At 44.2% G+C, this 26093-nt stretch overlaps 2 protein-coding genes across 7 annotated transcripts in view; one reads left to right on the top strand and one right to left on the bottom strand.

Annotated features, from left to right (window-relative positions):
* The window catches only part of ide (insulin degrading enzyme), a 135466-nt gene extending 116106 nt beyond the window's left edge, over positions 1-19360 (bottom strand). For 2 of the 6 annotated variants that reach the window (XM_033033604.1, XM_033033606.1), the window contains exon 1: positions 182-199. Coding sequence is in view for 1 of the 6 variants with exons in the window: in XM_033033605.1 (XP_032889496.1) it covers positions 206-252 (47 nt within the window). In the remaining 5 variants the exon portion in view is untranslated. The other 4 variants (XM_033033608.1, XM_033033607.1, XM_033033609.1 and 1 more) reach the window with 4 other exon arrangements.
* A 147-nt stretch (positions 19361-19507) lies between these two features.
* kif11 (kinesin family member 11) overlaps positions 19508-26093 on the top strand; it is a 73399-nt gene continuing 66813 nt past the window's right edge. The window contains exons 1-2 of the mRNA XM_033033603.1: positions 19508-19659; positions 24302-24394. Coding sequence (XP_032889494.1) covers positions 24324-24394 — 71 coding nt within the window. The 5' untranslated portion in view covers positions 19508-19659; positions 24302-24323. The remainder of the gene's footprint in view (positions 19660-24301; positions 24395-26093) is intronic.

Raw genomic sequence — 26093 nt, 5'->3', positions numbered from 1 at the left:
ACTCCTCGGTTCGCCGCCACACGGTGAACGGAGGCCTCCAACCGTCTTTCGACCTGCTGCTGTCACTGTCAAAAGGCGCTGAATTTGCGGGAAGGTCAAGTTTGGATCCCGCCATTCGTCCCCCTCCACCCAGCGCCATATTCCTCGCACAAGCCGGCTACGGCCTGCAGCCCGCACTTACCGTCGAGGCCGGCGGAAGAGCTGCAGGAGAGGCCGGCGGAAGAGCTGCAGGAAAGGCCGTATTAACTGCATGTCCGCCCGCTCGCCCGCTCACTCACTCGGCAGACCGTATTATCGGGACCGGGGAGGGGTGGGGAAAAGGCACCGCCACGGCAATCTTACTCACTTCAACCCGCCGGGCAAGCGTCCTTCCACACCGGATGCTGCTGCTGCTGCTGCTGCACGGCCTCACCGTCTACGGCTTCCTCCTCCACCCGCCGCCGCCAGCAAACGAACGAAAGAGCGCGCGCGGCGTTAACGGCTGCCTGTGGCGCCCTGGTCTCGAGGGTCGGGGTCAGCGCGGGCTGAGCCTCTTCTATCCGCTGATGTTGAACTCAGAGCCGGCCCCGGTGGAGATTTATACCATCGTGCGTGACATCACAATCCCTCTCACACCGCACCGCACGTGCTGATGTCATCTCCATGGAAGCTTTGTTCCATTCCCAGGGAGCAGGCGGTTAACACCATCAATATAGACTCCTCTCCCCTCTTCTTCTTCCCCCTCCCCTCTCTTCTTATTCTTCTTCTTCCCCCTCCCCTCTCTTCTTCTTCTTCCCCCTCCCCTCTCTTCTTCTTCTTCTTCTTCTTCCCCCTCCCCTCTCTTCTTCTTCTTCTTCTTCCCCCTCCCCTCTCTTCTTCTTCTTCTTCCCCCTCCCCTCTCTACTTCTTCTACTTCTTCTTCTTCCCCCTCCCCTCTCTTCTTCCCCTCCCCCCTCTTCTTCCCCCTCCTTTCTTCTTCCCCCCCTCTCTTCTTCTCCCCCTTCTCTTCTTCTTGATGGGGACCATGTCTGATAATGATCACTCATGCACAATCTGAAGAAGGGTTTACGAAAGAACTGCAGATGCTGATAAAATCAAAGGTAGGCACAAAATGCTGCAGAAACTCAGCGAGTGAGGCAGCAACTATGGAGAGATGGAATTGGCGACGTTTCGGGTCGATACCCTTCAGAAAAAGAAGGGTCTCGATCCGAAACGTCTACCCATTCCTTATCTCCAGAGATGCTGCCTGTCCTGCTGAGTTACTTCAGCATTTTGTGTCTATCTTCAGTATAATTTTACATTTGAGTCAAAACTTTGGCACCTTATCTCCTCAAATCCTTGCCTTGGGCAATTCCATGGAGAAGGGCACAGTCAAGGTAAAGGAAGGACTGTGGGAACATAGTGTGCCAGAAGAGATTGAAGGCTGACATGCGCAAGTGAGATCTGGCTTGAAGGATCACCATCAACAATTTCAGGATCACTGGTCTAGGGATGGTAAGCAAGGCTATTTTTACACTCAATGGTTGTTCACCATCCTCTCCTGCAAAACAGGATTCAATAAAACTGTTCATCAGTCAACATCGGTGGAGGGAATAGATAGATGATGTTTCAGGTCAGGACTCTTCAGAAGTGTTAGTAGGGAGATGCAAGAGACTACAGATGCTGCAAACTGCAGCAATAAACAATCTGCTGGAGGAATTTAACAGATCAGGCAGCATCTGTGAAAGGAAATTGACAGTTGCCATTTGGTGTTGGGAGTTCACAAATTCACAAGTTAGGAGTAGAATTTTGCCATTCGGCCCATCGAGTCTACTCCACCATTCAATCATGGTTGATCGCTGCTTCCTAATCCCATTTTCCTGCTTTCTCCTCAAAACCCTTGACATCCGTTCTAATCAAGAATTTGTCTATCTTTGCCTTAAAAATATCCACAGACTTGAACTCCACAGCAGCTCTCTGCGACAATGAGATCCACAGATTAACCACCCCCTGACTGAAGAAGTTTCTCCTCACCTCCTTTCTAAAAGAGCGCCCCTTAATTCTGAGGCTATGACCTCTGGTCCTGGACTCCCACAGTGGAAACATCCTTTCCACATCCACTCTATGCCTTTCATTATTCTGTAAGTTTCAATGAAGTTCCCCCCTCAACCTGAAAACTCCAGTGAGTAGAGGCCCTGTGCGATCATCATATGCCAAAACCAATCATTCCTGAAATCATTTTGGTATACCTCCTCTGGACCCTCGCCAGAGCCAGCACATCCTTCCTCAGATATGGGGCCCAAATCTGCGGCCTGACCACCTTATAGAGCCTCAGCGTTACTTCTCTGTTTTTGTATTCCAGTCCCCTTGATCTAAATGTAAGCATCGAATTTGCCTTCCTTATTACTGATTCGACTTGCAAATTAACTTTTTGGGAGTCCTGCACCAGCATTCCAAAGTCTCTTTTCACCTCCAATTTCTGGATTCTCTCTCCATTTAGAAAATAATCTTACCCTTTATTCTTATTACCAAAATGCACGACTCCGCACTTTGCTATACTGAATTTCATCTGCCACTTCTCGCTCTCTCTCCTAACCTGTCCAAGTCCTTCTGAGTCCTTACTTCCTCTATACTGTCTGCCCCTGCACCTATCTCAGCATCATCTGCAAACTTGACCACAAAGCCTTCAAACCCCTTATCCAAATCATTAACATATAATGTGAAGAGAAGTGGTCCCAGCACTGACCCTTTTGGAACTCCACTGGTCACTGGCAGCCAGCCTGAAAAAGTGCCTTTCATTGCAAACCATTGTCTTCTGCCATCCAGCCAACCCGCCATCCATGCTACTATCTTCCCTTCCAAACCATGCTCTCATCTTCCCTAGCAGCCATGCGTGCAGCATCGTATCAAAGGCCTGAAAATCTAGGTAAACAATATCTACAGACACCCCTCTACCCTGCTATTAACTTCCTCAAAGAACTCCAGCATTTTCATTCGGCACGATCTTCCCTTCACAAAACCATGCTTACTTCAGCCTATTTTATTGTGAACTTGTAAGTACTGCGTAACCTCATCCTTTATAATCAACTCTAAAATCTTACCAACCAATGAAGTTAGAATAACCGGCCTATAGTTTTTGCTCTTCTGTTTTTCTCCCTTCATGTAAAGCAAGCCTTCATCCGAACTGAACGAGTAGGGGAGGAGATGTTAGTATGTTATAATGTGTTCATCCGATGTGCCTTGCTTGTTTGACAACAGCTGACTGGAAGGTTCATAAGTCACAGGACCAGAATTAGGCCATTCGGCCCCATATTAGTCTACTCTGCCTTCAATCATGGCTGATATATCTGTCCCTCCGTCAACACCATTCTCCTGCCCTCTTCTCGTAGCCTTTGACAGCCTTACTAATCAAGTACCGGTCAATCTCCCATTTAAAAATACCCAAAGACTTGGCTTCTGCAGCTGGATATGGAAATGAAACTGTGGCAATTCCACAGGTTCCCCACCCCCTGGCAAAAAGAAATTCCTCCTCATCTCCTTTCTCTAGGTACATCCTTTTATTCTGATGATGTGCGTTCTGGTCATAGGCTTTCTCACCAGTGGAAACATCCTCACCACATTCACTCTATTCAGGCTTTTCAATATACGGTAAGCTTCAATGATATTCCCTCTCATCCTTCCAAACTCCAGCGAGTACAGGCCCAGAGCCGTCAACCACTCATCATACATTAACCCAATCATTCTCATAAACCTCTGGACCCTCTCCAATGCCAGCACATCCTTCATCAGATATGGAGCCCCAAAACTGCTCACAATACTCCAAAGCAGTCCAACTAATGTCTGATAAAGCCTCAGCATTACATCTCAGCTTTTATATTCTAGTCCTCTCGAAATAAATGCTTACATTTTTAGTTTAGTTTTTTATTATCACGTTTACCAAGGTACAGTGAAAAACATTTTGTCGTGTGTGATCCAGTCAGCAGAAATACTACACATGATCACAATCAAGCCGTCCACAGTGTACGGATATAGGATAATTGTATGACATTTAGTGCAAGATACATCCAGTAAAGTCCAATTAAAGATAGTTTGAAGGTCTCCATTGTGAAAGATGGGAGGTCAGGACTGCTCTCTAGAGGGTTCATTTGCCTGATAACAGCTAGGAAGAAACAGTCCCTGAATTTGGAGGTATCCATTTTCAAACTCTGTACCTCTCACCTCATGAGGGGAGAAGAGAGAGTGCCCAGGGTGAGACAATGTGAAGTTTAGATAGAGTGAATGGAAGGAAGATTGGCTTGCGTGATGGCAGTGCCGGCTTTACCTAAAGGTTTGGCAGGCTGAAGCCTAGGGCTTCAAAATCAAGAAGGTCTCCGGCCAAGGTGCATAATATTTTTGACACTGTCATAGGTCTTTCTTACATATGCTGTCACAACCCACTGTAGTCTCAAAACAACCCTTCAGTAATTTTCCTTGCCCTCCATTTCAGAATAATACTGTTTTAAGCCGATAACTCAACACTAGCACTGGCAATAAATTATTTTATTTTTTTTAAAGCGCAATTTTCCAGCCCCTTATCTCATTGGCCACGCTCGGCTGCACATTGGTGTCAATCTGGTGGCACCGGGGTCCGGCAAATTTTCACACGTGCTCCAGTAAGCAGCGACGGCGGGTGCAGGATACTTGCAGGCTTCAAAAGTCAAAACTCAGGGGTAAGTAGGAAAGTGCAAAGATATTTGAACTAGGAAGTTGGCAAGGAACAATGCTAGGGGTAGAGCTGATAATTGTTGCTAGAAACCTACTGTGTAGTGCTGTGGCTGCCACTGTCAGGTTAGTGATAAAACTAAGCTTATTTGTAGCATCTTTGTTACCGATAGGAAAAAGCATACTCGTTTTGTACACGGTTTTTGGAAGCAGATTTGATTAAGATTTTGCAATTTTTTATCCTTTGGAGAAGGAATTGCGAATTGTGGAATTTTAAACACCTGTCATCATCCTTGGCTTTACTCAAATTATTGAAAAACACTCTTCCATCTTCCTCCAGTAGTGGGGTTGGGGGATTGGGAGGGGCCTCACAAGTTGAATAGCCTAGGGCCTCTCTTCATCTAAATCCGGCACTGCGTGATGGTCTGGACTACTTCCACAAGTCTCTGCAATTTCTTGCAGTCTTGGATGGAGCTGTTCCCAAATCATGCAATATTGCATTCTGATGAAATGCTTAGGACATCTGTAGAAATTGGTGAGGGTTGTTCGGGGACATGCCAAACTTCCTAAGCCTTCTTGATACATTGGTGTGCTTTCTGGGCCATTACTTCGATGTGGCAGGTCCAGAACAAATTGCTGGTGATATTTATTCAGACGAATTTGAAGCTGTGCCACTTTGCTTCCTGAAGTCGATCACAATCTTGTTTTTCTTGCTGGACATTGAGGGAGAAGTTTTGTTTTGGTACCAGGTTACAAGGCCCTTCCTGTACTCTGTCTTATCATTATTTGATATCCCGCCCACTACGGTAGTGTCATCTGCAAATGTTTTAATTGGGTTGGATTTTCACTTGTCTGCCGAGTCATGGGTGTATGAGAACTATAGATGGGGGCGGAGAACCAATACGGGGGATTATCATAGAGAATGATTTGTCACCAATCCTTGATGATTGCGGTCTGTTCGTCAGGAAGTAGAGGATCCAGTTGCAAAGGCAAGTGATGATTCTGAGTTCCACGAGTTTGCAGATGAGCTTGGATAGGATAATGGTATTGAAACCAGAGCTGTAGTCTATGTATAGGAGTCTGACATAGGTGTCTTTCTTATTCTAATTACATCTGGTTCCAGGGGTGAATTGGGGTCAAAGAAAGAGCGTTCACGTCGCAGCCCTGTTTTCACCAATCTTTCCACCACCACACACGAGAAGCACAAAACATTGTATGCAGATGCCGAGAAGTGTGTTCAGCTCTGATCTTGTGTGTGGACTCGATAAGAAGAAGAAGGGATGAAGTAGGGTCAGGGAGATGACATCAGCCGTGGACCTGTTGTGGCTGTAGGTGAATTGCAGTGGATCACGGTTGCTTGGTAGACTGTATGTAATATGTTCCATAACCAGCCTGTCAAAGCATTTCATGGTGGTGGATGTCAAGGCCACTAGACGGTAATCATTAAGGCATGAGATCTTGATTTTCTTTGGCATCGGGATAATAATTGCTTTCTTGAAGCAGGTGGATATCTCAGAACAGTGTTGGGAGAGATTAAAGATTTCCATGAATCCTCCCACTAGCTGGTCTGCGCAGTTCCTAAGGATGCGGCCAGGGACACAGTCTGGGCCAGTTGCTTTTCGTGGGTTCACCCTCGGGAAGAGTGATCTAACTTCTGCAATAGTAACCCAAGGAAGAGGCACACTTGAGTCTGAAGGGACAGTCATCATCGGTTAGCCTTCTGCTAAAAGTGAGCATAGAATGCATTGTTCAACAGGGGGGGTTGCACTATCATCAGCGATGCTGCCCAACTTCGTCGGTGATGGTGGTCGGTCTGGGAGATTGGGCCTCTGGCCAGGCTGGCTCCTGGTGTTGGTGTTGGACATCCCAGGAGGTGAGAAGCTGCATTTGGAGGGAGCATTGGGCGCTTCCGTGGGTCTGCTGTGGCTTTGTTGGTCGATCCAGAAGGTCGGGCCTCTGGCCTGTCTGGCTAGCGTAAGTCAGTGTTGGTCCCGGAGGTCGGGTCTTCATCCTGGTCGTGCCCGATGCCAAGATCCATCGTCGGGAGGTTGGGTCCATCATCAGTGAGACGTCGAGCTCAGGCAGTGGAATCAACCACTGCCAGAGGGTTGGGGCCTGTTCCTGGACACGCCTGGAAGTCTACTCGTGGTCAGCAACACCATCGGGACATCATTCAAGTCAACCAGAAGCTCCAGGAGTGGAGGCCTGAGTGGAGATTAAATTGTGCACGATTCGTGTGAGAATTGATACCTGCAGGTGGGGCCTGTTCTCAGTTGGACCCAGAGGTCCAGTTGTGACGTGGGCAGCTCCGCAGGATGTCAGGTTGGAAGCTCTGGGAAATCAGTAGGCCGCAAGTGTCGACGGTCGCTGTAGGCCTCGCTGGTTGGGTCCTCACGGCTCCAAGAGTTGTTCCGGGAAGTTTGGTTCCGAAACAAGAGAATCGACAGATCTGAGTGGAGATTAAGAAGAACATATGAAATGTTGCTGATTTAAGTGCAGAGCGATTGTAATGAATATAGCAAATGCATTTCTAGGACCAGCTTCAACGCCATCTTGAATAGGCTCAGAATTGCTCCAGTGGTGAATCTGTGGAATTCTTTTCCACAGAAGGCTGTGGAGGCCAAGTCAATGGATAGTTGTAAGGCAGAGAGATAGATTCTTGATTAGTATGAGGGGTTATGGGGAGAAAGCAGGAGAAAGGCATTAGGAAGAAGAGATAGATCAGCCATGATTGAATGGTGGAGTAGGCCGAATGGCCTAATTCTGCTCCTATCACTTACAACGTTATGAATATCTACTGATTCCCCTTAATCTGCCCTGCTATTTACTTCCTCAAAGAATTCTAACAGATTTATCAAGCAAGATCTGCCCTTCCCAAAACCATGCTGACCTCAGCCTACTTTATCATGTGCTTCTACCAAGGGCTCAAAACCTCATCCTTAATAATCTATCTATATCTATCATATCATATCTATATCTGTATACTTTTAAAACTGTGTGTGTGTGTGTGTGTGTGTGTGTGTGTGTGTGTGTGTGTGTGTGTGTGTGTGTGTGTGTGTGTGTGTGTGTGTGTGTGTGTGTGTGTGTGTGTGTGTGTGTGTGTGTGTGTGTGTGTGTGTGTGTGTGTGTGTGTGTGTGTGTGTGTGTGTGTGTGTGTGTGAGAGAGATTTGGCCTTTGATTCCTTGGTCTGCCAAAACCACACGCAAAAACTCAAGAGATTTTTTACATTTTGCTAGCCATTTCACTTTTACATTCACTAAGCCACTCCTCATTACATTTAGACATTTTTCTGTACACATTTTTAATAAAATCTTCCCCACCCCCACTCACTCATTATTTCGCCTCTTGCTGGCCAGTGACCATAACGGCTGCTGCCGCCCGGCTCTCCTCCAAAAACGCCGACATTTTTCACATTTCGTTGGCGATTTTTGCTGCTGCCGCCCGGCTCTCCTTCACTCCCCCTCTCCTCCCCTCCCCCTCTCTTCCTCTCCCCTTCCCCCACCCCTCTCTATCCCCCTCACCCACCCTTCCCCCCCTCTACTACCTCCTTCCCCCTACCCGTCTCCCCCTTCACCCTCCCCACTCTGCTCCCCTCCCCATCCTCATCCCCATCCTCATCCCCCTCTCTCCCTTCCCCCCTCCCCCTCTCCACTCTCTCCCCATCTCCCCTCCCCACTCTCTCCCCATCTCACTCTCCCCTCCTCCCCCGCTCACCCACCCATCCTCTCCTCCTCCCCTCCACCCCTTCTCCCTCTGTCTCTTGCCCTTCTGTCTCTGCTCCTCTCTCTGTCTCTCCCCATTCTCTCTCTGCCCTCACGCTCTACCAACCCCCCTCTCTAGACTGCGAGTTGGGGGCTATGCGTCAGTGGATAGGGCGGTTATGGGGTAAAAGGAGCAAATTAATAATATTAATATAATATCAAGGGGGGTAGTTAGCGTGTGTGCAGGGTGGTAGTTAGTGTATGTGACGCCACATGCCGACCCCACCCCCCCCCCCCCCGCAACCGCACGTTGGGGGAACAGATCTATCTATCTGCACTTGGATCTATCTAACTATCTATCTGCACTTGGATCTATCTATCTATCTATCTATCTATCTATCTATCTATCTATCTGCACTTGGATCTATCTATCTATCTATCTATCTATCTGCACTTGGATCTATCTATCTATCTATCTATCTATCTATCTGCACTTGGATCTATCTATCTATCTATCTATCTATCTATCTATCTATCTATCTATCTATCTATCTATCTATCTGCACTTGGATCTATCTATCTATCTATCTGCACTTGGATCTATCTATCTATCTATCTATCTATCTATCTATCTATCTATCTATCTATCTATCTATCTATCTATCTGCACTTGGATCTATCTATCTATCTATCTGCACTTGGATCTATCTATCTATCTATCTATCTATCTATCTATCTATCTATCTATCTATCTATCTATCTATCTATCTATCTATCTATCTGCACTTGGATCTATCTATCTATCTATCTATCTATCTATCTGCACTTGGATCTATCTATCTATCTATCTATCTATCTATCTATCTATCTATCTATCTATCTGCACTTGGATCTATCTATCTATCTATCTATCTATCTATCTATCTATCTATCTATCTATCTGCACTTGGATCTATCTATCTATCTATCTGCACTTGGATCTATCTATCTATCTATCTATCTATCTATCTATCTATCTATCTATCTATCTATCTATCTATCAATCAATCAAACTCTGTGGCTCGCTGGCCTGCTGGCTGACTGGCCGCTTGCCTGACTTGTGGTTGCCAGCATTTGATTCGTTGCTACGCCGACCCAGAAACTCCGACATCTTTTCCATTTCGGTAGAGATTTCACTTTTCATTCCAAGTATCCACTTCTCATTAAATGCTGTCGTGTTTATGTACACCTTTTTAATAAAATCCTTCTCCCCCCCCCCAAAATTTCAAAAAAAAACCCCCAGCTCTCACCCATAGAATGTTGGTGAACGTTCCATCGTGTGATGTCACAATGCCCAATGCTCACAGATGTCCAATCGGAATGGATCCATTTACATATGCCTTTGCAGCAGCCTCAGCCCCAGCCCCAGCCCCTACCCCCCATCCCCGCAGCCTGTGTCGAAGCGCGTCATCACGTGTGTGGGAATAGAGAAAGAGGATTGGGGGTGATAGGGAATGGGGAACAGATGGACTTTCCCCTGTTACAATTGTTGACCAATCTGACCTTTTTTTAAAAATCTGACTGCTGCCCAGCTGCTGACGTTACAATAACAGTGACATTTTTACATCTTCTGGTAGAACCTTTCCTTATGATTTCAAAAATCCAATCCTCTATAAATTTGATCAATTATTTCCAGAGATATTGACTAAAATTTATAACCAAACTGAAATTTAAAAAAAATATTAAGGTTGCCCAGCTGCTGACCTCACAATGCCTTTCCTCGTGCCTTTCCTCGTGCTCGTTCCCCCCCGCTGCTCTGGATGAATGCAGCTGCTGTCAACACGCTTGCGCAGTTTTTTACGAGGTACGTTAGCCCACCCACCTTTCTTCAAAAGGCGCAGAAAGATTGAGAAAGTTCTGCAGCAAAGATCCTACAGCTCAGCTATAGGATCTTTGTTCTGCAGATCGCGAGCTCAGAGGCACCCATGCGCTGAAGACGTTTTTTCGCTGCCCGTACAGCTTGTGAAGCCCCGCCCCTCTCCTCCCCCGCCCGTCCGCTCACTCAGCTGCAGGTTTCCAGAGATTTAAGCGGTTCTGTCTCTCTCCGTTGTTCGCAGCCCACTCACTCGGCTGGCTTCCCCCCCTCCTCTTCTCACCTCCTCCCCTCTCCTCCCTCCCCCTCTCCCCTCGCCCTGACATCCTCTCCGTGTCCACGTCCCGATCCTCTGTAACGCTGGCGGAAGCTTTTGTCAGTCCTCAGCAAAGAGCGTATAGCTCGCTATAGGATCTTTGATCCTCGGATCGCTCTGGGCTCGCTCGAGCTCCCGCGACCTGCCACCCCGCCCCACTTCTCCCGCTCTCTCTCCCCCCTCTCACTCCCTCTCTCTCTCTCCCCTCTCTCCCCCCTCCCCTCTCTCTCTCTCCCCCCCTCTCCCCTCTCTCCCCCTCTCTCTCCCCCAACCTTCCTCTCCCCACCCCCCTGCCCTCCCTCCCCTAAACCCCCTCTCCCCTCCACCCCTCCCCTACCCCCTTCCCCCCTCTTCCCCCCCCCCCCCGCAACTGCGCATTGGAGGAACAGACCCAACGGTTCTGCACTTGGTCCAGTATCTATTAAAAGTGTGTGTGTGTGTGTGTGTGCGTGTGTGTGAGATTTTGCATGTGAAACGTATCTCCTCGAAAACCAGACGCTGAAACGGGAAAATGTTTACTTATTTCAGTAGATATTTTCCTTGCGAGTTTAGAAATCCATTCCTCTGTACCGTTGGTACTTTATTTTCCTGACTTTTTGATTAAAAATGTTGACCAATCTGACCTTTTTTTTAAATCTGACCGCTGCCCAGCTGCTGACGTTACAATAACAGTGACATTTTTACATCTTCTGGTAGAAGGGGGAACAGACCCAATGGGTCTGCACTTGGTCTAGTATACTTTTGAATGCTCAGAGTATATGGAATGTCGATGCATCCAGTTGTATATTTCAGTTCAGTTTAGTTTATTGTCACCGACACAGTGAAAAGCTTCTGGTGTGTGCAATCAAGTCAGTAGACATTTGTTAGAGATGGAGTTTGTTGGCCATGATTATAAAATACAAATTAGGCCAGGGTGTATTATAGCAAAATTAGATGCAGAAATGTCCATTTTGGGTCTAAAAAAACCTGTCATTTCTCAAGTTCATGGCTGGTTTGCCTCTGCTTCATTATCTCCATATTCTGCAATATACAGCAAACTCAGTCTGTTATGTATGCAATTAGTGACTGAACCCTCACAGTAGAGAATTCAAAAGATTCACCACACTCACCAAATTCAAGAGAGTCACGAGTGTTTTATTGTCAGGTAGACACAAAATGCTGGAGTAACTGAGCGAGACAGGCAGCATCTCTGGAGAGATGGAATGGGTGACTTTTCAGGTCTAGACCCTTCTTCAGACTAAAGTGTTTTATTGTCTTGTGCCGCAAATAGAACAATGAAATTCTTACTTGCAGTTCATTGTTCCTCATCTGTCCTAAATGTGAGATTATTTAAAAAACGTCATGCCCAGGACGAACCAGTCCAATTAATAGGTATCCTATCAACCATCCTTAACATTCATTCTTGCCACTACCAGTGCACATTGGCTTTCGTGTGCACCATCAAGAAAATACATTGCAGTTTCAAGTTCAAATTACTCTGAAAGCATTTGCCAAACCCAAGATCTCTTCTACCATCCAGGAGGAAAAGGCATTAGGAACATGGAAACACCACCATCAGCAGATTCACTTTCAAATTACACACTATCCAAACTTTGAAATATGTGGCCAGTCCTTTAATATAACTGCGTGTAAGTCTTAGAATTCCTTACCCAACAGGATTATTGAAGTCGCTTCACCTGAAGAACTCGAAAAAATTCAAAGCATAAAAATAATGTGCAGCGAGTCCTATTGCTGATGACCACAAAATCCAAGTCATATTGTTTTAATCTGCAGTCAGAGTGACACCGTGTCTTTAAACAGATTAAACAATTTAAACTGATAAGAGTTCAAAGGTTTTTGTTCTATATTGCACTGTGGTCATGCATAGATTATAAAGTTCTTATTTTCAGCAATGAATGTTATGTGTGAATCATCAGTGATATTTACAGGAAATAATTAACATACAAGGTATTAGGTTTTCCTTGTTCATCATTTTGCAGTGGGATATGCAAAATGTCTCGAGTACAAGGACATTGTGTACTAGGACAGAGGCACCCGCACCGCCTGTCATCACCATCGACGACTACGAACCCGATGCGGTCCATCAGTTCACGTACCTCGGCTCCACCATCACCTCTCCTTGGACACAGAGATTGATAAGATTCAAGATCCAAGAGAGTTTATTGTCATGTATCCCAGATAAGACAATAAAATTTTTGCTTTGCTTTCAGCATAACAGAATATTGCAGGCATAAATAATACAGAACAGATCAGTGTGTCCATACACCATTGAATATATGTATACACACATAAAAAAGCATATAAAGTACAGTAGGCTAATTAAAGTTCAGATTTTGTACGAGTTGAGTTTAATAGTCTGATGGCTGTGGGGAAGTTGCTATTCCTGAACCTGGTTGTTGCAGATATCAGGCTCCTGTACCTTCTACCTGAAGGCAGCGGAGAGATGAGTGTGCGGCCAGGATGGTGTGGGTCCTTGATGATACTGCCAGCCTTTTTGAAGCAGCGACTGTGATAGATCCCCTCGATGGTAGGGAGGTCAGAACCGATGATGGACTGGGCAGTGTTTACTACTTTTTGCAGTCTTTTCCGCTCCTGCGCACAAGTTGCCGAACCAAGCCACAATGGAACTGGTCAGCATGCAAGGAGCATACGTAATAAGGTGGATGAGTTGAATGTGCAGATAACTATTAACGACTATGATATAGTTGGGATCACGGAGACATGGCTCCAGGGTGACCAAGGCTGGGAGCTCAACATCCAGGGATATTCAATATTCAGGAGGGATAGACAGAAAGGGAAAGGAGGTGGGGTAGCGTTGCTGGTTAGAGAGCAGATTAACGCAATAGAAAGGAAGGACATTAGCTTTGAGGATGTGGAATCGATATGGGTAGAGCTGCGAAACACTAAGGGGCAGAAAACGCTAGTGGGAGTTGTGTACAGGCCACCTAACAGTAGTAGTGGAGTTGGGGATGGCATCAAACAGGAAATTAGAAATGCGTGCAACAAAGGTAAAACAGTTATAATGGGTGACTTCAATCTACATATAGATTGGGTGAATCAAATTGGCAAGGGTGCTGAGGAAGAGGATTTCTTGGAATGTATGCGGGATAGTTTTCTAAACCAACATGTAGAGGAACCAACGAGAGAGCAGGCTATTCTAGACTGGGTATTGAGTAATGAGGAAGGGTTAGTTAGCAGTCTTGTTGTGCATGGCCTCTTGGGCCAGAGTGACCATAATATGGTTGAGTTCTTCATTAGGATGGAGAGTGACATCGTTAATTCAGAGACAAGGGTCCTGAACTTAAAGAAAGGTAACTTTGAGGGTATGAGACGTGAATTGGCCAAGATAGACTGGCGATTGATTCTTAATGGGTTGACGGTGGATATGCAATGGAAGGCATTTAAAGACTGCATGGATGAACTACAACAATTGTTCATCCCAGTTTGGCAAAAAAATAAATCAGGGAAGGTGGTGCATCCGTGGATAACAAGGGAAATCAGGGATGGTATCAAAACAAAAGATGAAGCGTACAAATTAGCCAGAAAAAGCAGCCTACCAGAGGACTGGGAGAAATTCAGAGACCAGCAGAGGAGGACAAAGGGCTTAATTAGGAAAGGGAAAATAGATTATGAAAGAAAACGGTCAGGGAACATAAAAAACTGACTGCAAAAGCTTTTATAGATATGTGAAGAGAAAAAGATTAGTTAAAACAAATGTAGGTCCCTTGCAGTCAGAAACGGGCGAATTGATCATGGGGAACAAGGACATGGCAGACCAATTGAATAACTACTTTGGTTCTGTCTTCACTAAGGAAGACATAAATAATCTGCCGGAAATAGCAGGGGACCGGGGGTCAAATGAGATGGAGGAACTGAGTGAAATCCAGGTTAGCCGGGAAGTGGTGTTAGGTAAATTGAATGGATTAAAGGCCGATAAATCCCCAGGGCCAGATAGGCTGCATCCTAGAGTACTTAAGGAAGTAGCCCCAGAAATAGTGGATGCATTAGTGATAATTTTTCAAAACTCTTTAGATTCTGGAGTAGTTCCTGAGGATTGGAGGGTAGCTAATGTAACATCACTTTTTAAAAAGGGAGGGAGAGAGAAAACAGGGAATTACAGACCAGTTAGTCTAACGTCGGTAGTGGGGAAACTGCTAGAATCAGTTATTAAAGATGGGATAGCAGCACATTTGGAAAGTGGTGAAATCATTGGACAAAGTCAGCATGGATTTATGAAGGGTAAATCATGTCTGACGAATCTTATAGAATTTTTCGAGGATGTAACTAGTAGAGTGGATAAGGGAGAACCAGTGGATGTGTTATATCTGGACTTTCAGAAGGCTTTCGACAAGGTCCCACATAAGAGATTAGTATACAAACTTAAAGCATACGGTATTGGGGGTTCAGTATTGATGTGGATAGAGAACTGGCTGGCAGACAGGAAGCAAAGAGTAGGAGTAAACGGGTCCTTTTCACAATGGCAGGCAGTGACTAGTGGGGTACCGCAAGGCTCAGTTCTGGGACCCCAGCTATTTACGGATATATATTAATGATTTGGACGAGGGAATTGAATGCAACATCTCCAAGTTTGCGGATGACACGAAGCTGGGGGGCAGTGTTAGCTGTGAGGAGGATGCTAGGAGGCTGCAAGGTGACTTGGATAGGCTGGGTGAGTGGGCAAATGCATGGCAGATGCACTATAATGTGGATAAATGTGAGGTTATCCACTTTGGTGGCAAAAACAGGAAAGTAGATTATTATCTGAATGGTGGCCGATTAGGAAAGGGGAGATGCAACGAGACCTGGGTATCATGGTACACCAGTCATTAAAAGTAGGCATGCAGGTGCAGCAGGCAGTGAAGAAGGCGAATGGTATGTTAGCATTCATAGCAAAAGGATTTGAGTATAGGAGCAGGGAGGTTCTACTGCAGTTGTACAGGGTCTTGGTGAGACCACACCTGGAGTATTGCGTACAGTTTTGGTTTCCTAATCTGAGGAAAGACATTCTTGCCATAGAGGGAGTACAGAGAAGGTTCACCAGACTGATTCCTGGGATGTCAGGACTTTCATATGAAGAAAGACTGGATAGACTCGGTTTGTACTCGCTAGAATTTAGAAGATTGAGGGGGGGGGATCTTATAGAAACGTACAAAATTCTTAAGGGGTTGGACAGGCTAGATGCAGGAAGATTGTTCCCGATGTTGGGGAAGTCCAGAACAAGGGGTCACAGTTTAAGGATAAAGGGGAAATCTTTTAGGTCCGAGATGAGGAAAACCTTTTTCACACAGAGAGTGGTGAATCTGTGGAATTCTCTCCCGCAGAAGGTAGTTGAGGCCAGTTCATTGGCTATATTTAAGAGGGAGTTAGATGTGGCCCTTGTGGCTAAAGGGATCAGGGGGTATGGAGAGAAGGCAGGTACAGGATACTGAGTTAGATGATCAGCCATGATCATATTGAATGGCGGTGCAGGCTCGAAGGGCCGAATGGCCTACTCCTGCACCTATTTTCTATATGTTTCTACTGTGCAGCTGTAGAAGTTCGAGAGAGTCCTCCTCGACATACCGACTCTCCGTAATCCTCTCAGGAGGTAGAGGCGCTGATGTGCTTTCTTTATGATTGCATCAGTGTTCTGGGACCAGGAGAAATCTTCGGAAATATGCACGCCCAGGAATTTGAAGCTCTTGAACCTTTCCACCATTGACCCGTTGATATAAACGGGACTGTGGGTCCCCATCCTACCCCTTCCAAAGTCCACAATTGGTTCCTTGGTTTTGCTGGTGTTGAGAGCCACGTTATTGTGCTGGCACCATTTGGTCAGTTGGTCGATCTCACTTCTATACTCTGACTCGTCTCCATCAGTGATACGTCCCTGTGATAAGAGGGTCGGGAAGGCAGCTACAACTCTCGCTCACCTCACAACTCGAGTGTGGACCAACCCAAAGCCGACGGTGAAGACAAAGATAGCAGTCTACAGCGCCTGTGTCAACAGCATGCTGTTGTACGGCAGTGAGACATGGACTACATATGCCAGACAGGAGAGATGACTCAACACCTTCCACCTTAGATATTCCTTCCGCTGGCCTTCCCAGTGTGTACACTCTACTCAGGCAACGCAAACTGCGGTGGCTGGGCCATTTCCACCGCATGGAGGATGTCCACCGCATGGAGGATAAAAGACATCCTCTATGGAGAGCTGATATCTGGGAGGAGAACCATCGGCCTCCCCCACCTACATTACAAGGATGTCTGCAAGAGAGATATGAAGGCGCTCGATATCGATGTGGAGTCCTGGGAGAGCCTTGCAGCTGACCGCACGAGGTGGAGAGGTACCCTGAACCAACATCTCAAAACGGGGGAAGAGAAACTGATGAACGCAGCGGCAAACAAGCGGGCACGCAGAAAGGAGCGCAGCAACTTCAACAATCCAGAGACCACACACAAATGTGACCTTTGCGACAGAGACTGTCACTCCCGCATTGGTCTCTTCAGCCACAAGCGACGCTGCTCTAGCCGAGGTTTGGAGCAAGCAGCCAACAAATAGGAGGCATCACCTAAGGTCAGTCATGACCGAGGGGGGCCTACTACTAGGGCATTATATTTGAGTCCCTTATTTTTCTTTCAAAGGGTTTTAATCAATAAAATATGGCAAACCAGGCAGTTCACTTACTCCAACTCAGTTTGCTGCCTTTGAGGAAGGAAACTTTCCTTTATCACTTACCCCAGTATTTTACATCTAATTTTAAATTGATAAGTCCTTAGCATTAAATGGCCAACTGAGGGAATGGCCTTAAGAATTTCAAAACAATGAAATTGCCTCTTAAACGGACATTCTGCTCATTCATCATCTCACCGGGGTCAAGGAAAGAGCGTTCACGTCACGGCCCTGTTTTCACCAATCTTTCCACCACCACGCACAAGACAAATACCATTGTATGCAGAAGCCGCCTGGCTGAACAACTTCTAATCTTCTGCGTGGACTCGATAAGAAGATGAACATCTCACCCTTAATGAATTACAATAGCATTGAATTTATGCAGATCACCGCCCATACTCATTAATAGCATGGGCAATTAACCCATATTTACTTTTAGGAGTGTGAATTTGCTAGTCAGAAGCATCTACTTTCTATGAATAAGCATGGATGGATCTGTAAATCGGACACACAGATGTTTGGCCTGCTCAATCTCACTTTAGGTTTACCATTTATTTTTTCCCTTGTCTGTGGGCGGTCACGGTGGCAAAGTGGTAGAAACCCGGGTTCGATCCCTACCACGGGGGTGCAGAGTTTGGACGGATCTTCGATTTCCTCCCACACTCCAAAGATGTACAGGTGTGTAGGTTAATTGGCTTGGCGAATGTAAAAAATGTCCCTAGTGGGTGTAGGATAGTGTTAATGTGTGGGGATCATTGGTCGGTGCGGCGAAGGGCCTGTTTCTGCGCTGTATCTCTAAAGTTTAGAGATACAGTCTAACCTAAACTAAACTAAAATTAAGGCCTACCTTTGATACTACTTTTAATTGCCTCCTTTTATTGTGAATTTCTTAATTTTGCAATTGCCATTTATTTTCTTTATTTAAAAAAAAATACTATACAGGTTATTTGCTCTTTGCTAATAGGGAGGTTTCACGGCAGTCGGGTCACGACCCATGACCCGTACTGTTGCTACGCTACTCCAACTGGAGTACACGCGATGAACTGCAGGTAAGCACTGACCATTGTTTCCAGCGTAGCGGGCCCGTTAAAACCCGCCTAAATTGTCAATTTTTTCGCTGTAAATAATTATGGAGATCGGGATAAGCGTGAGAGACATTTAGCCTTCTTCAGAATTCCAAAAGTGAGGAGAAATGACGGTAGATAGAAACGAGAGCTGAAGGGACAACAACAGCCAGAGTGCTTAGCAAACATTGGCCGTTTGCTCACTGCATTTCATCAACAAAGGCATTATTTATGTTTTTTCTTGATTCCTTTGGCATCTAAAACGTTTCAGAAGTGATAAATCTGGCTGTAAAATTTTTAAATCACCCATGGTTCTCAAGTGGGTTTTATACATACAAAAAGAAAACGCCTCTAAAACAAAATTTACAGCCAGATTTATCACTTCTGAGACTTTTTAGGTACCAAAGGAATCAAGAAAAAACACAAATAATGCCTTACTGTTGTTGAAATGCAGTGAGCAAACATGGTAATTCCCAATATTTTTAATTTCGATATCTGCCCAGCCAATGTTCGCCAAGCACTTTAGCTGTTGTTGTCCCTTCAGCTCTCGTTTCTCTTTACCTTCATTTCGCTTCACTTTTGGAATTCTGAAGTTGGGTACATGTCTCTCACGCTTACCCCGACTTCCACAATTTTTTACAGCGCAAAAATTGAAAATTTTGGCTGTTTTTAACAGGTAGGAAAGTACGCGTTTCTTGCATTAATAACATATACCGGAAGTTACGGACAAAGATCCTATAGCTATAAGATCTTTGGTTACGGATGTCCTCCAGATGGATTGAGCGGCTCTGTGCGTCAAGCCCTATGACCCAGTCACCTTACGTGCACACCCCCTATACCACGACATGAGTTTATAAAACTTTAAATGTATTCCATTACATACCACTTGCAAGCGTCAACTTAATTCAGAAATTGAATATTTCTTTAATTCGGAAAGTGAATATAAGTAATACTTTATAAAATATTTCCTCAAAAGGAAATAAAGATTACATAAATAAATCATGGCAATGAAAGGGAATTCTCGTACCTTATGGTCCATCATGAGGCACATTAGACTGGATGTTTTTTTAATTCCAAAAGGCTGCATGATGTGTATATGCCGATTACAAGGGGCTTCCGGGTTGAATACTGCCTTACCAAGATGGCTACCAGAAAGCTCCATTTTAATTCGCGCAGCTCGCCAGGGCTTCCCGGCATGCTTCACGAGCACTGACCAATCGGAAAGGAGGGGGACAGTGGCGAACTCTGATTGGACACCCCTTACGGAAGCGCGATTTTTGAATCTGTCGCTGAGGTTGGTCACCGCCGCCGCTGCCCCAGCGTTGTCCGTAGGTCGGGATTACTTCGTGGGGGCGAGGAAATCATTTCTGCACATTTTCTTCAAGGGGGGGGGAAGCTGATAATTTTCGTTTTGGTAAGTTTAATTTTGTTCCGTGTAACCGACAGCGAGCTCTCGTTATGGTTGGAGATATGGAGTTCATGACCGCCTTTTATCTGTTTAAATAAATCACTGGTAAATTTGTACATAGTCTGAGGGCAGTGGAGTGAGTTTCACAAATTTTAAGGCTTTTTTTCTGACCAGGCTTCCTCGCCCTTTTAAGATAGTGTGACAGTATTTTAGCCACATTTCTTTAGCCACAACTTTTTAAAGGTACCGTTTTCTTTTTCAAAACAAAGTGTCCCACGTTGGAGCCAGAGAGTAAAAGTTAATAATCCAAACTTTCAATTGTCTGGCCGCCCACCGTCGTTCCATAATACATATTACTGAGCTGTAGTGTATCCATGGGTAACATTTGGATAGTTTAAAAATCCGATCATTATAATTGAAGTATCTGAAACTGGAATCTGAAGATTTTAAAACTGATGACTTTTCTATTTCCCAATGGCGGTAAACTTCCGTTTTAGAAATGGGTTCCTGGTTGGTGAGATGTTAAATGCCATTTCTTGGCAGTTTATGATTTTTGTTATTATTCTGCTCTCTTCCGTCTGTAGAACCAGAGTGTCTGCATTGAAATCATCTTTTAAACGAAGATTTTTATTCCCGTTTTTTTAGGAAGATGTTACTCTTGAAAAATTGAACATTTAGTTTTAACTTCGTTACAACTGCCAACAGCGTTTTTTTTTTAATCTGACAGAATGTGTTATTGTTCAAATTGTTTCTAGCAATCTCTGTGGGCATCTTTAAAATATATATTTTCTACAATGTGCAATGTACCTACGTAGTATTCTGCAATCGGGTCCACTTTTAGGCTGCATGTTTAGGCGAGGGGAAAGACAGGTTAGAAAATGGTTAGCGAAAGCAGAAGGACTTGAATGTCCCATTCCTCTCTACCACCCATCCACAACAAGACAGCTTTGAATAGTTTGTCTGAGCTTATGTTATCTCCACCTATCCAATGAATGGCCAAAGAATATAAACGGGTAGGAGTGGGCAATTCTGTTGTCGTGCAAAATTGTGCATTGTGATTTACTTTTACTTCATTTCTTCCATCTAACAGTGATAGTAGACTCTTTATTTAGCACCGATTAATGTATTTTGTTGATTCAATGTCTCGTCCACCCTTTCCCCTCCTATTAGGAATGTTACAAAATTTTGAGATTTAATAAATCAAGCCTGTAATTTATCCCATCAGATTAAGCATAAAAATAACTTTAATTTGATACTTAATTCGCTTTCATATCTTCAGTATTTATAAAAGTTATAGTAATTTTCATACTCGGAAATTAGCATCTTGTTCCCCATTGCTTTTCCATTGACTTAACACAAAAGCTGTGATCGAGGACAGTCAAAAGCCCATAACTTTCTTAAACATTAAGAGAACTGAATGAAATTTTCAGTTATTGTAGATTGAAGCATTCTGAAACAAGTATGAAACACCTTACTTGGATGACCAGAAATTAAAGCATATAATTAGTTAGTTACCTAATTGTAGCTAATTACAAAATTGACCTTTGTGACAGAAATAGTAATAAACACCGAGACTGCCTTGAAAATTAAAAAATGTGCTATTCTCAAGATCAGAACGTAGACACAAAATGTTGGAGTAATTGAGTAATCTCTACCTTTTTCATCAGTCCATTCATTTACCTGCTCTGGTTCCTATACCTGCCACTAGCTTAAGCCTTCCCGATCTGCAAGGATATTGATACCTCTCCAGTTCAGGTGCAACCCATGCCCCTTGTACAGGTCACCTCTGCCCTAGAAGAGATCCCAAAGGTCTGTAAATCTGAAAGCCTGCCATCATCTCCTCAGTCAACACATCCATTACACAAAAAGCTGGAGTAGCTCAGCGGGTCAGAAAAACATAGGAAATAGGTGCAGGAGGAGGCCATTCGGCCCTTCGAGCCAGCATCGCCATTCATTGTGATCATGGCTGATCGTCCCCAATCAATAACCCATGCCTATAGACAGCATCGCTGAAGAAAATGAATAGGTGATGTTTTGGATCAAGCAGGATATGTCACCTATTCCTTTTCTCCAGAGATGCTCTCAGACCTGCTGAGTTACTCCAGCTTTTTGTGTCTATCTTTGTTTTAGGCCAGCATCTGCAGTTCCTCCCGACACATCTATTACACTCTCCTTTTCCTAATCTCACTAGTACGTGGTATCTGGAGATTGCTACTGTCGACGGCTTACTTTTGTCTAACTCCATGTATTCATTCTGCAGGACCTCATCCCTTTTTCTAATGTCATTTGTGCCAATGTGCATGACTTCTGGCTGCTCTCCCTTCTGCTTGAGAATGTTCTGCAGTTGCTTGCAGACATCCTGGACCCTGACACCAAGGAGGCAACCCACCATCCTGGACATCCGTTTGTGCCCATGGATTATCCTGAGCACCCCCCCCCCACATAAACTAATCGCTGTATCTGCCTTCACCTGTCCCCGCTGTGCCTCAGAGCCAGGCCTGATGCTATAGATCTGATTGCTGTTGTCATACTTCCCAACAGTATCCAAAAGGATTTGCTTGTTTTGGATGGAATGGCTGCAGGGAATTCCTGCACTCTGCCTACTCCCTTTCCTAGTGGCCCACCATCTACTTTATTACGGCACCTTAGGTGTGAACAACTTGCAATAATCTATCCGCGACACTCTAAGAGACCATAGATGTCCCATTCCTCTCTACCACCCATCCACAACAAGACAGCTTTGAATAGTTTGTCTGAGTTAATGTTATCTCCACCTATCCAATGAATGGCCAAAGAATATAAACGGGTAGGAGTGGGCAATTCTGTTGTCGTGCAAAATTGTGCATTGTGATTTACTTTTACTTCATTTCTTCCATCTAACAGTGATAGTAGACTCTTTATTTAGCACCGATTAATGTATTTTGTTGATTCAATGTCTCGTCCACCCTTTCCCCTCCTGTTGTCGAGGCATAAACTATCTCGGAGATAGGCACAAAATGCTGGAGTAACACATCGGGCAGGACAGGCAGCATCACTGAAGAAAAGGAATGGGTGACGTTTCGGGTTGAGACTGGATCTCAAACCGAAACGTCACCCGTTCCTTCTCTCCAGCGATGCTGCCTGTCCCGCTGAGTTACTCCAGCATTTGTGTCTATCTTCAGTTTAAAGAAGCATCTGCAGTTCCCTCTTACACAACCATCTCAGAGCTTTGGTATCAAGGTTGTGCATGGAAGGTTGCCCTTTTGACTAAAACACAAGTCATTGAGAGCCTCCTGCCGTCAGTTGATGTCTGTAATGACGAGGGTCTAAATGGAATAGATTATTGATGCCAGCAGTCGTAATATCTGAAGATTGTCGCGGACTCGATTAATTTGAAGTTTTTTGTTTGATCAGGAATGTATCTTCCCCGCATCTCAGAAAAAAACAGCATTGGAACACAATTTTGTACATGTCGCAACTGGAAGTTGTTTAGTGTAATTGCTGATTTGCATGTTATCCATCTATAAAACTTGCCTTTTCTTTATTTTTAAAAATTATTTTGCCCAATATCAGCAATTTCATCTCCTAGCTATGCCAAGGTCTATTATTGTATTTAAATAACACGCCCAGGCATTTTATTAATTTTACTTACAGCCATGATGTGGATCATGGCCCTCATTGTTCCATGATCCATCAAATTCCAGAATCCATTTTTGACCCTGAACTAGCACGCAAGCTAGTTGCTATTTTTGTATTTGGTGTTAAACTGAGTTAATGCGAAACCTGCAGCTACCAGTATTGGAAAACATATTCCTAATAGACACAAAGCTGGACTAACTCAGCGGGACAGGCAGGATATCTGGAGAGATGGAATTGGTGATGTTTCGGGTCGAGACCCTTCTACGGTTTAAACCAGCATCTGCAGTTCCTCCTTATACATATTCCTAATAACCTTTTTTCCCCTGACATTTCAAAGTCAAACTTTTAGTCCATTTATTTCATTAACATCCAAATTACGGTATATTTTTTGTCTACAAATAAACACAAATATTTCCACAAATCTCTCATTCAAATCAAAATTAGCGGTGAGCAACAGCCAGAATGTTGATTATTTCTGTGAGGTTCCTCTGATGGTTGGACTCTATTCAGATCTGTTATCATTAATAACTAACCTCTGACAAACATCAATGGTTACATTTGTATTGTGCTTTGTTCATGCTCTGGTCCAGCATTGGGACGTTTATCCTGTTTGAGAGCTCCATCAGATCTGATGCCTTGCCTTTGCTTAACATCGCACAATGTCTTTGTCCAAAATAATCTCTCAATCTTGAAGCTCCTGATATTTCTGGAATCAACTGTCCTCTGTCCTCTGTGGAAATTATTTCTGTTGTCATTTATATGTTAAGGTCTAGCCCAAGCTTTTGCAACCCTTCATTATTTTAATTGTTCCCTATTAACTGAAAAAATCTCGATTGAATCTTTAAATACAAAGGGGATTGTATAAACAACATTTTCTTTGACCTGCTAAGAGATTTAAAAGATTACAAGCTTGCAGTAGTAAAAAGTGTCTATACATTGTTGCCCAACATGTGTAACGTCAACAAATTGTGTATATTTATGAAATATCAGAACTTTAAAATATTTTTAAATTAATTTTTCTTTCTCCCAGGTTGTTGTAAACAAAAACTAAAATGTCATTCCAAAACTCTTCAAATAAAAAAGATGAAAAGGCCAAGAATATCCAGGTGGTTGTGCGATGCCGGTAAGTGGTTATTTATCTTCAGCAGATCACGAGATAAACAAATGCGTTCAGCCATTGCTGCTGTTATTGGGCAAACTTAGGATGATGTCCAAATTGTCTCCTGTCACTGAGTTGAATTTCAATGCGGCAAGCCCATTTTACTGAGTTTGGTTTGGAGGACAAAAATTGAGAGCAGTTTCCGAGTCATTTGAAAGACAAATTGCCTGAGTAACAGGCCGCATCTCTGGAGAACATGGATGGGTGACGTTTCGGGTTGGGTGAGAACAAGTTCTGCTAGGTGGAAAAGGGTGTTAGTGGAGGGACATTTTGTGTCTCTTTTCGAGGAAGAAATGGAGGACCTTGAGACCTTCCTGGTGGGGAATGGAGTTGGATAAGGACTGGACGTTAATGGTAAAGATGAGATTATGTCGTTAAAGGGTGCGTGAGATGTCTTGGATGTAGGTGGGACGGGATTGGGCATGAGGGATAGGATGGAATCAAGGTTTGTGGAGATGAGTTCAGTGCGGCAGGAGCCAGGTCAGTGCTGTTTGTGGATTTTGGGTCGGAGGTAGAAGCAGGCAGTGTGAGCGGGGGAGATGATAAGGTTGGAGGCTGTGGAGGAGAGATCACGTCAGGTGATGAGTTAAGAAACGGTTGGGAAGATGATGGCCTGGTGTCTGTGGGCCATGGTCAAGGGGTAGTTAGGAGGAGGTGTCCAAGAGTTGGTGCCTGGCCTCAGCGTGGAAACGGTCAACTTGCCAGTCTACAACAGCACCTCCCTTGTCTGTGGGTTTAATAACCATATTTGGATTGTTGCGAAGAGGTTAGAGATTGGGGTGGATAAGACCTTTGATGTTGTGCCGTCATTGGAAATAAAAAATCTATTCCTTTTTTCATTTAGACCTTCCAAGAAACAAGGCATGAAGTGAATTTGAGTTATATGAACAAGCTATCAAGTTTGATCTGAATTTGTTATTCCTCATGGGTCAAAGCTAATGGCTACAATTAGTCCTGGGATTTCTGGACCAGACAGGACTAAGATCAGTGTGATCTATAATATACATCGTACACCTTTCTGATTATGTAGTGCCCTTACTGTTAATAATCTGTAGTCTGTTTCTAACAAAGCCACTGCTGCAGACTAAAGTTGATGGAGTCACATTGTGATGCAAGTCTCTTGCACGCATCACCTTGACCTGAAGCTGGTGGTAAAATGGTTAAAATAAAGATAATTTGAAAATCGCCTTTTGGAAAAGGGAGAAGGGAAAGTTCCACTGGTATCAGGGAAAGCAAATGTTAATCGAGTTTTGTTTATACGGGTTGTGAGATGATGAATTAATCCTTCCCATCTGTAGCAATCAATGTGGTATTCTTTTGACTGGCTATGTAGAAATTGGTACAAAGATGGGATATTGTCCTTTCTGGGCTGTCTGGGCATTTTATCACATAGTTTCAAGAGGGTAAATCTTTATATTTGATCCTCACATGCCTGTTTGTTTATTTATTTATTTATTTAAAAATATTTTTATTAGAAGTGATGTACAATAATATAAGACATGAATAACATATTACATTTCATGTACAACTTCTTATTTTAAATTTAATAGTAGAAAAAAAAAGGTAAGAAAAGCAAGAAATATAGAGAGAAAGTATTGTATAGCTCGAAAAGGAAAAGCAGAGGTGATGTGAACTAAGCAAAAAGAAAAACAATAGGAGAGAG

This window comes from Amblyraja radiata, chromosome 15, assembly GCF_010909765.2.
Source record: "Amblyraja radiata isolate CabotCenter1 chromosome 15, sAmbRad1.1.pri, whole genome shotgun sequence".
Taxonomy (NCBI): Eukaryota; Metazoa; Chordata; class Chondrichthyes; order Rajiformes; family Rajidae; genus Amblyraja; species Amblyraja radiata.
The sequence above is the reverse complement of the archived record's forward strand: the minus strand, read 5'-3'. Positions and strand labels throughout refer to the sequence as shown.